The sequence below is a fragment of the Fukomys damarensis genome, unplaced genomic scaffold (genome assembly GCF_012274545.1).
Source record: "Fukomys damarensis isolate Sample0158 unplaced genomic scaffold, DMR_v1.0_HiC HiC_scaffold_36, whole genome shotgun sequence".
NCBI lineage: Eukaryota > Metazoa > Chordata > Mammalia > Rodentia > Bathyergidae > Fukomys > Fukomys damarensis.
This window is the reverse complement of record NW_022900948.1, coordinates 12,439,285-12,449,460: the sequence shown is the minus strand read 5'-3', so window position 1 is coordinate 12,449,460 and position 10,176 is coordinate 12,439,285. Positions and strand designations below refer to the sequence as shown.

Here is a 10,176-nt window from a genome sequence, read left to right as displayed (position 1 = left end):
AGGACTTATTGGCTTGAGACTAGTGTCTTAGGGCAAGCCTCTTAAGGAAATTAGAAGTGCTAATATATTGAAGGTATATTATTGCAGATAGCTAAGTTAGTTAGAAATTATTATAAGGTGGTTAGACAAAGCTGGGACATCAGCATAAGAAATAATTGAGGCACATTTACTGCTTCACCTTGTGGCTTTGCTCAATAAAATGCCCCCCTGTGGGTGGGCAACCCACTTACCAGTCCCCCTTCTATCTCTCTTAGAAGTTATTTTTCTCTCAAAAAAATTTTTCTACTCTTAACTTCCACTGTTCCTAGAATTCCTTCTTCAATTTTAGAGAGCACAAACTCAAATTTCAGATATCTAGCTGGTTGGGAGTTATAGTTCCCTGTTTGGATTATTTTTGCTTATTTGGATTACTTGCTGCCTTATATCATTTGTTGATTACTTACTTCCCTGTATCACTATCACAATATCCACAGAGGCCGTGAATAGGGTATAGGAGTGAGAGGTCCTGGGTCTGAGTTGGAAAACAATTGCTCTGCCTAAAGATTTTCAAATCAGATTGAGAAGGCTGGGTAAAAACTTCAGATTAAAAACACACATCCACCTATGAACAGCAAATAGGTTGTGACCCATAGTTGGAAGTGGTCATTAACCCACTGATACTGGGAGAATAGATGTAACTCCCAAACCCGACAGATATCCAAAGTGCAGGTTTGTGTTCTTTAAAATAAAATAATTAATTCTAGGAACAACGAGGTTAAGAGTGGGAAAATGTTATTGAGAGAAAGGTAGCTTTTGACAAAAGTTGGGACAAAGCCATGATGTGAGGAGGGTTCAAGGTGGGACAAAACTGTAGTCAACTAGCAAGATTGCTAGTACAGTTTCTTAAGTAATACTGATCCAGTGAGAAATCACAAGGTGGCAAAACTATGACCAACCAATAAGATTATGACAAATATAGTTGCTTAGGTGATATTGATTAAATGGGGATCCAATGGGGAAGCAAGTCGGATAGCAAGTGTACAAGGAATGAGCAAGGATTTTTGGTGGCAAGGGTGGGTCAGGGATCTTTCTTTAAAGATCTAGGTCCCTCACCCAGGTGACTGATACCTATTTAGAATATAAGTCACTGCTATTCACCCTTAGGGGAAGCTCGTGGCTGTGGTACTTTCTCTTCTTTCTCAGTGCTGGCCTTTAGTGAATGTGTCTTGACTGTCCTCCACGTTGGTTCCTCAAAGGCTGGCCCTGTCTAACAAACTGCCTACAAGATATCTAATTAACTTAGCTATCTACAATACCATCTCTGCTATCTTTCATCTCCCTGACAAGGCAGAAAACTATCACATGAGTAAAAACAGTTCTGGAAAATCAAACTTTTGATAACACTCCAGAAGTAAATTAATGTGCCTCTCTCGAAGGCAGTGTTTATAGCCTCCCAACCACATAGACTGAAAGATTTCCTTCCTTCTCCTGACAATGTTGTTTAAAGATATAGCCACTAGATCTTCCCTCTCTTTCTTTACTTCTGATTTTTGATCACTCACTGCCTCCATCCCAGCTCTCCCTTTTTAAGCATATTCACACTCAGACCTCCATAAACCTTCTCTGCTTCTCAAATATATTTCCAAGACAAGTAAGGGATTTGGTAGAGGCTCCTTTGTCCCATCCAGTCATCTTATATGGGGCCCTGTTTGCCAAAGCATTCAGTTTCTGACAATTGGTGACCAGGTAATTGTGAAGGAGATCACTGAATATAGGCGGTGAAGAGTAAAGAGAAAGTAGGAAACAGATTCTGTTTGTGAGTGGGACACCTAAAGACCTAGGCTATGTAACTTTTAGATGACCAGACACTCTCATCTATAGAATGAATCACTACATGAGCTTCTCTTAGGGAACAGAAGGGCTTTGTGATGTAGTCTGGTAGCCTGGTTCTGTCCTCTGTGAGGTGGACATGACAAAGCCTAGCTTGGAGTCATTAGTCACTAGAACCTTAAATGCCTACATGTAGGGATGGTTGGGCTCCTCAAGCTAATGAGGTTTAGACCATGTTGAACCCTACATTTGTTCTATGGAATAATGTATACTCCTTATATACCTGTGGCTCCATCTTCATCATTATCCTACTTATCTGGCAAGTGAAACGGCATTACCATGGATTGAGACTTGAACCTGAAAGGAGCTGCTGTTGGGTAGGGAACTACCATGAACACAACTGAATTCGTTTAAGCCTCAGATAAGCTTTTAAATTCTCAGTGTTTCTCCTTATTACCAACCCACCCCTATTTTATATACCACGCCTTCATTTACCTCTAAATAATATTCTAGTTAAAAAGCCAAGAACTACTCTATTTGGTGTGGGTTGAAAAAAAGATGATATAAAGTATACCTTAAAGATCTCAGAAGACCTCTCAATGTAGGGAATTTTTGTTCAATCCCCAGTACCAGATATATATATTTTTTTCTAGTTGGTGAACTTTGTAAACAGAAGTCCTTATATTGACAGAAACACTCATTCTTTAATCTCTTCTACTTTTTTACCTGTCTTCCTAAGCTCCCTGCAGAACTTATGATAAGGATAGGGATAGGAAGAGAAAGAATGAAGAGCCTCAAAGTGAATCAGAAATAGGCACAGAAGGGAAATGCTGGGATGAAAAGTGGGATATAGGTAAAAGAAATGTGGGACAGTTATAAAATACATAGTTACAAATACATAGGGAATGGAAAATGTGTGTTAACTTGTCTCATTTTGGTTATTTAAAAAAATGGCTCCCAGCTTGACATTCTGTTCTTCCTTTAAGTGTCACCGAAAAGTCAGGCAAAGGAGAAGAGATGCAGCATCAAGAGGTAAAGTCCCAATCTTTCCTCTTACTCCCTTCCACTGTAGTTGAGCTTCCCGTTGTTCATGTCCCTCTGTGAGTCTCAGTGCCAGGAGAAACAGGAGCCAGTACTGTAACTGGTGAGAGCTCCAGTTTTCCAAATGGATGACTTTCATGGAGGACTTGGATAGATAAAAATCAGAGTGTAGAAACGTTTCAAAATTCTCTATCTTATTCCTTTGAGATTAAAGAATTGAGAGAATAAGGCAGATGACCTTAACTGTGTCATTTGCTAGTTTTATGAAATGAAGTGGAAATCACTTCATCCTTCAGTTTTATCCACAAAATAGCCATAACTTACTTGTAGTTATGAAGGTCAAATGAAATTAGTAAGGGACACCATATGATAAATAGTAATATACAGAAACACACCTTAGAGTACTGACTCTGTGTTTTCAATCTTATTAGGGAAGGGTCTTACTATTGAGCTCCCTACAGGTTACCCTGAAAACAATCCTATACTATGTAACACACTGTTCTGGTTCCTCAGCTAGGAGATTTTCCCAGAAAGAAGCAGAGAAGCAGTGGGACCTACTCTCAATCATGAAAAGGTGATCTCTTGCTCTTTGCAGTCTCCCAACTCCCAGCCTGGGCTGTGATGAGTTTTTGGCCCAGCCTGGCCTGGGGCATGAAAGAGGAGGTAATGGCTGGGAGGGACACATACATTGGAGAGGTTGATTCACTGATTAAGAAAGGTGCCAGCGCCAAAGGTGCGTTCAGACACCTCAGAAAGCAAAAGTCAGAAATTTTATGATTTGCTAGGTAGTTCTGCAATTCAGGATTTGATTACTGTACAAGTAAGTCAAAGAAAATGCCACTGAATTTTCACTCAGCCATGATATGTTATCTAGTGAAGAGAATGGATTTTACATAAAGAAGTCATCGCTGTCATATTCTCTTTGCATTACCTCTTCTGCTCTGTTTTCAAGGAGGCTGGTTCCTGGGAAAACTTTCATACAGGAGCCCATCATCTTTGCCTTAAAATTTCTGGAGAGCAAGACTTAATTCCAACAGATTCTAGTTCTCACAATACAAGGCTCTCATGAAGACCTCATTTTCTACAATGTAGATCAAGAATTTATAGAACTTGGAGTAGGAAATAGCAATTGCCAGACCACACACTTCCAAGGAGGCAAATATTCCTAATCATTAACAATTGCCATGTTTCCCTTCCCAGCCAGCACTGGCTTCCCCAACAGGAAAATGTGCGGCAGCTCCTGTGTGCAGATTCTTCTTGCCAAACCTGCAATGCCATGGCTCTGGAGATTCAGCAGCTTCTGGAGGATAAGAACCAGATGTCCCCAACTTTCTCTGGACCATCGCAGAGCTCTTCTTGCTTACAGGTGATGTCCACATCAACTGTGTCTTCTGAGCAGAATCTAGAACCTCATCCTCAGTTCTCCAGAGACCTTTCACTGACACCTGCAACCCCAACACAATCACAACAAATGCAACAAAAATACTTAACCCAGACAGTTGCCCAGAAAACTAGTGCCATCAAAATACAAGAATATTTTGCTGATCATCTCCAGCTAGGGCAGGAATTTCAACTGGCAAATATGTCCATCGTCCAAGAGAGTAGGGCTTCTTCAAAGCTTGAGGAGCCTATGGTTCCAGTAAATGCTCAGGAGATGATACAAAATAAACCCAACCTTATCCAGGGGAACCAAGGCCACCACCACCTGAAGTCACTGAATGCAGAGTTCACTAATCTGACACATCCTATGATCTTGAATGTGGACTCAGTCCTCCCTGCCCACCTGCCATTCTTCAGACCTCAAGTTTGGAGGCTTCTTGAAAGACATGTAAAAAAATGGATGCATTTCCAGAGGTGGGGGCTCCCTAGACGTGTGGAAGACTCTCTGAGACAGCTTGTGCCAGACCCAATATTGTTTGGCAAAATTAGAAAAAACCTACAATTTTCCTCCATTCTGAATAGTACTTCTAAGGTCACTTGTGACAAAATTGGGACCATTGTCCCACATACCTGGGGTTCATACATAAGCAGAGAGCCCATTCAGTCTATCTGGGTTTCTGAGTGGTCTCTTATAAAACCTCAACAAAGATATCAATACCAGCAAGTCCAAAACCATGAGACACTAGCCTTGTCCTCTCCACCTCTTGAAGTCTTAAGTGGCTTCTATCTACCACCTGAGGGACAGACTAATGACTCAGAAAACAATCTGCACCAGAAATACAGGCAGCTTTTCTGCGGCCACCCCTCTCTGCACAGTGAATCCTTGTCAGACACATTCTTGAGCTCTGAAGGCCTCTCCAAGAACAAGAATATATCCAAGCCCCCACCGAAGGATTCTCTTCCATTCAAGGGACTCTCTACCCATCCCTTGCTGCCCAAAACACCACCTGAGATAATCGTGCCTTCTTCTCCATCTTCTCCAAATTGTGTGTCTCCAGCTGAACATCAACAAGCTCATATAGGTGTCCCATTTCTGACTCCAGCTGAATGTAAAGCCTTAGAATGGCACCTGCTGCAGAGGCAGCCCCAGTTTCAGCGGGGCCTGCCAGCTGTCATCCAGAGACCTCACTGTGCCTACAATCCCATGCAGTTTGAGCCACGTGACAAAGCCCAGGCTCCTGAGACTGAGAAAATGTCCTGGCCAAGGAAGCCCATCTCCGAGACACTACACTTCTTCCCAGAGCATGCTCGCAGGCTGCTGGAATTTCACTTCCAGAAGCAGTTGATCCGCCTTCGCTGGGGCCTGCCCGAGAAGATCCAGCAGTCCTTCCAGTTGCTCCTTTCCTCTGCTGATCAGCAGGCTCTGTCCTGCAGCAGCACAACCCTACTCAATGTGAGTATCCCCCAATGTCTGACCCTAAAGGACAAGGGGGATGGCGACCCAGTCTCACCCATACTGGCCCAAATGTCAATCCCTGTGCCACACTTGTTCACCCAGGCCAAGGCAATACTGCAAAGCCATATTGACTCCAAATGTGGTCAGATCCACCAGGGCAAGGTCCCCTGCTGTGTGTATAGCTCCTGGGAAGGCACAGTTCCTGGGGGCCTGGCAGTGGCTCCCTTCCCCTGCGTTCCACAAGGCCAGCCCCTGGAGCTGCAGGCAGCAAGCGACCCTGACCTACACAATAAAGTTATGCCAATGGCCCACGATCCTCAAAAACAGGCCTCAGCACGCACTGTCACCGAACACCCTAAGCTGCACCAAGCCCTATCTCAAGGAACCATTGAGAAACTGGAGATGACTTTACGGCACAAGTATCTCACCTTCCTGTCAGGACTGCCTGCTCTTTACTCTGTAGCTCTTTCTACAGCTATGGCTCCAGCAGTCACTAGCCAATCTGTAGCCACAGGGATGGTGCCAGGGCCTAACGAAACCCCAAAGGAGCCACTGGCTCAGATTATCTCACTGAAAGACCCAAGTAGGAGGCTTGGGCCATGCTTTCAAAACGGCGATGAGACTTGGGCAGACAACGCAGATTTTCAACCTGAGGTGCAGGTGGAAGGAATAACAGAGTCAGTACCTCTGGAGAGCCAGACAAACCCTGCTGTCCCCTACTCATTCAAGACACATATCTTGTCCAAGCTAAACTTCCACCTGAGAAAAAAGGTCCTAGAGATAAAACTGGGAGTTCCCATAAAGGAAAGGCAGTCCAGGAAACTAACTGCAGCGGGCCCACAGGACAAGTCCTCACAGCCGTCTCTTAGTAGTCTAAGCAAGCAAGGAAGCACAGTGCTCCAGGAACTGCCCAATCCACCAGACGCTTCTCCTGCCCCAGATTCAGAGTGGGTTCACCTTAAAGAACACCTGGCCTCTCAGCTGAAGCTGGGGCAGTGCAACCAAAAGCCAGCTAGTTCCAAAGCAGTACCCCCTGCTTCCACCCATCGGCCCTCCAAGATCTCGCAACCCAGCGGGGACATGACTGAGGCCCAGGTGCTTTGTGTTCAGGTGGAGGCCAGTGTAAACAACCCCAGCCTGGAGCAACCCTGGAGCCTTGAGCCTCAAAGCCCAAGCAAGGGCAAGGGCTCAGCCCAAATCCCCACACTGGCAGAAAAGAGAGAAGACCTAGCAAAACCCAAAGCAGCAGGGGACCTCAGAGAAGGGGACGCAAGGCTTGGGCTCTCTTTAACCAGTGCAGAAAGACACCCTGATGAAAATCAGGAGCCAGAAGAAATGTTTCTGAACAGAAAACCCCAGGGTTCCTGGCGATGGACGCGCAGCTGTCATCTTGTGGATCTCCAACAACACAGTTCCAGGTATCATCCTCAGCTTAAGCTTTCAGAGCCATGTCCAGGTGTCCCTGGGGGAAAAGAATCTGAGCATGATGTGCAAGACCATCAAAGAAGCTTAAATGTCCTCAAATCTTCAGAGATTCCTAAGAGTTTCCATCCTGCAGCAGCCCAACCGTCACAGGGCCAGCCTTTCCTGGGCCAAGCAACTCAGCACAAGGCTTGGAAGGGCCAAATTTTGCAAGGTCAGGATTTTCAGGGGCAAGGGATGCCACCCTATTCTCACCAGAGTCTCAGCCTTCCAAAGTCTGGCTTGATAAATAAGATGAAATCCTTTCTGCACTGCATCAGTGCCATGACAAAAGGCAAATGGCATGTGGACCCCATCTTCTCCGCACCTGGGAATGTGGCCAAAACTGTAAAAGAAAATGTTGAAAAGAGCCTGGCTCCAACCAAAAGCACCGTGGAGAAAGCTAAAACTGACACACCAAAGAGATACCCCAAGATCCAATCACTCCCCACAGACAGGCCAGTAGGCCTGGCCTCGTTAGATGTTTTCCATTCCCCACACAAGAAGCTCCAGCTGTGCTCCCAACTACATGGATCTGTCTCCATCTCAGGCCACCGCCAACACTGTCCTAGGCATTGTCCTGGAGTGGCTGCGCCACCCAATCAGGGAACCAACCCTCCCATCTCTCATCTCAGAAACGTGTCCTTACCCAAGAAGAACACCTAGGGATTTGACTAAGAGTTTCTAGGCTTCCCAATTTCTGTATCCTTTGTAGAACTCTACTATTGTCATTTTCATTAATAAACAGGTGGGACAGAGTGCCACCTGAAATAGACTCTATCTCTCTAAACAAAGAGCTATCTGTGTCTTCCTTATCCCTGTTGTACTTTGTTAAAAGAAGGCCTAGGCTCAGTTTAAAAGTCAGTTCTGCCCATAGAAGTTTTAATTGATTCATTCACATAGGTCAGCATTTCACAGCTCATTGCTCATCCTGGATTGCAGATAAAGGAAGATGATGAGGAACTTCCTTTGTGTAAAGTACATTGAAGATAAAGATAGGAATTGAATTCTAAACATATACTGTTACAGAAAAGTGCAACAGCTCAGCATTACAGCCAACTGTTACAGGTCTGTGTTACAGCCAAGTGTTACCATCTCTGGCAGCTAAGTCGAGAGGCATTCAGAAAGATGGAGGGATTCTTTATTACACTGGAGGGCTCAGGGGAGTTCTGAGCCCTGAACAGCAATGCAAGCAGCCTTATATAGAGATCTTGGGGTAGGGGAGTGAGCAAACCTACAGTGAGAGCATGCTCATAGAGGTGGATGGGTGGCCTTGACAGAACATTCTTGAGACCTTAGGTACAAACATCATGCAGCACAGTTACATTGCTTTGCAGCACAAACTGTGTCAGTACTTGAACAGAACATCCTACGGCAAAAACATGGAAGCCTTGGCAACAGACAAAGGCCTGCCCTATTGTGCATTATTTCTTTATCAATACCACCCATTGCCACCAAATTCTTTTGTATGTCTTATATCTCCAGGGTCAAGAATAGTGGTCATAGAAGAAAAATTCCGAGATGTACTAATTACAAAGACTGAGGTTGGAATAAAGAAGAGGTAAAAGAAAATTAATGTTATCAGCTATAGACTGAATCAACAAAATGACAATTAATGTTGAACTTTTATTTAAATCCCACCATTACAGTGCCCTGTTTACACATAAAGTTTGGGAATTCTTTAGCCCCAACCAATCTAGAAGCAACAAATACTTCTCCTTATAGACTACCCTCTTATCCCAAAACACTACCTGCTTCACATTATTCCACCTCTTATCTGTAGCCAGTTCATTAGAGTATTTTCTTTGTCAGTGTTTACAAAAAAGTGCACTTAGGGGCGAGAGATTTAGCTCAGTGGTTCCACCATCTGCCTCGCAAGCAGAAGGTCCTGAGTTTGATCCCTGGTACCAAAAAAAAAAAAAAAAAAAAGTGCACTTAGTTGTGATCCAGTGGCTATTTTCTGACTGTTACCAGCCCTGCTGCTAGAAGTTATAAAAATTCATCCCAAGAACTTTTTTCTTTTTCTGGCTAGTATGTGTAATGACTTGATAAACCACTGTCAATCAGGTAAGACCTTAATTCAGGGATTCCTTTGCCTCTAGAGCTTTGGTTTAATGGTATTTAATTGCAAGCAGTCTAAATAATGCATTTCATTAGTGTCATGTAGTGTGGCACCCCAACATAGGAGAAGAATAGTCAATTGATAAGGAGGTCCCCAGATATTGGTCACCATAAAATGACCTTGAGAAGCACCTTGCACTCAACAGTTAAATATTTGAGTAGTTCCTATATGCCACTACCACGCTAAACATAACAATGAACAAGGGCCAGCCAAAATAGAGTTCCTGATTTCATGCAGTAAATGTTCTCAGATGCCCAAATTGCCTAATGAATATGTATACTTAGAAGTCAACATTCATCTCAAATTACCAAAAATGAAGACCTGAACTTGACCTTTTCCCTAAACAGTCTGTGTCCATTAGCAAATCTGTTGTCTTTGCCTTCAAAACTACACCTAGACTATGACCACTGCTCAGGCCCTTCACAGCTATCATGACTGCAGTAGCATCATAACTCTGTGTTTCATCCTGAGAACATACTCCCAATGGTCTGTACTTGACACAGAAACATGATATCCTCAGGGAGAGTCTGGACTACATATAACAGACAGGTAGACACAGAGACAAAAAATGTATATGAAACATATATAAACATATATAAAATGAGGTCTTACCAGCTAAGATCACCAAGGGACTAAATGTAAAAATGAAGAAAAAAATCTAAGGATTGGGCCCTAGGATACTTTAAGAAATTGGAAAATATAGGAAGAAAACTAAGTAGTGGACACTGAAAACCAATAGCCCGTGAGGTGGCAGGAAAACCAAAAGAGTGTAGTATACCAGAAAATAAAAAAAGGAAAGTTTTTTTTAAGGACAAAGTGATTAACCGCATGAGAAGTTGTCAGCTAGCCAAGTAAGATGAGGACCATTAGATTTATGCCTTTGAGAAGAACAGCCTCAGGTGTGCAA

General features: G+C 43.6%; 1 protein-coding gene across 2 annotated transcripts; it reads left to right on the top strand.

The window, feature by feature from the left end:
• Positions 1–1,943: 1,943 nt before the first annotated feature.
• Fam205a (family with sequence similarity 205 member A) lies at positions 1,944–7,893 on the top strand. 2 transcript variants are annotated; one of them, XM_010619263.2, is made up of 4 exons: positions 1,944–2,186; positions 2,796–2,841; positions 3,364–3,424; positions 4,051–7,893. In XM_010619263.2, the coding sequence occupies exons 1-4, from the start codon at positions 2,043–2,045 to the stop codon at positions 7,811–7,813; spliced, it is 4,014 nt and encodes a 1,337-aa protein (XP_010617565.1). In that variant the 5' UTR covers positions 1,944–2,042; the 3' UTR covers positions 7,814–7,893. The 2 variants fall into 2 exon arrangements, with proteins under 2 accessions (XP_010617565.1, XP_010617567.1); XM_010619265.2 differs by lacking the exon at positions 3,364–3,424 and having other exon boundaries at positions 2,164–2,186.
• The last annotated feature ends 2,283 nt before the right edge of the window (positions 7,894–10,176 follow it).

Excerpts from the sequence above, each read along its gene's own strand:
- Fam205a (XM_010619263.2), top strand. The coding sequence starts at position 2,043 with ATGTTGAACCCTACATTTGTTCTATGGAATAATGTATACTCCTTATAT. Across the intron at positions 2,187-2,795 it reads CTGAAAGGAGCTGCTGTTGG|TGTCACCGAAAAGTCAGGCA; the intron begins GTAGGGAACTAC and ends TCTTCCTTTAAG. Across the intron at positions 3,425-4,050 it reads CTACTCTCAATCATGAAAAG|CCAGCACTGGCTTCCCCAAC; the intron begins GTGATCTCTTGC and ends TTCCCTTCCCAG.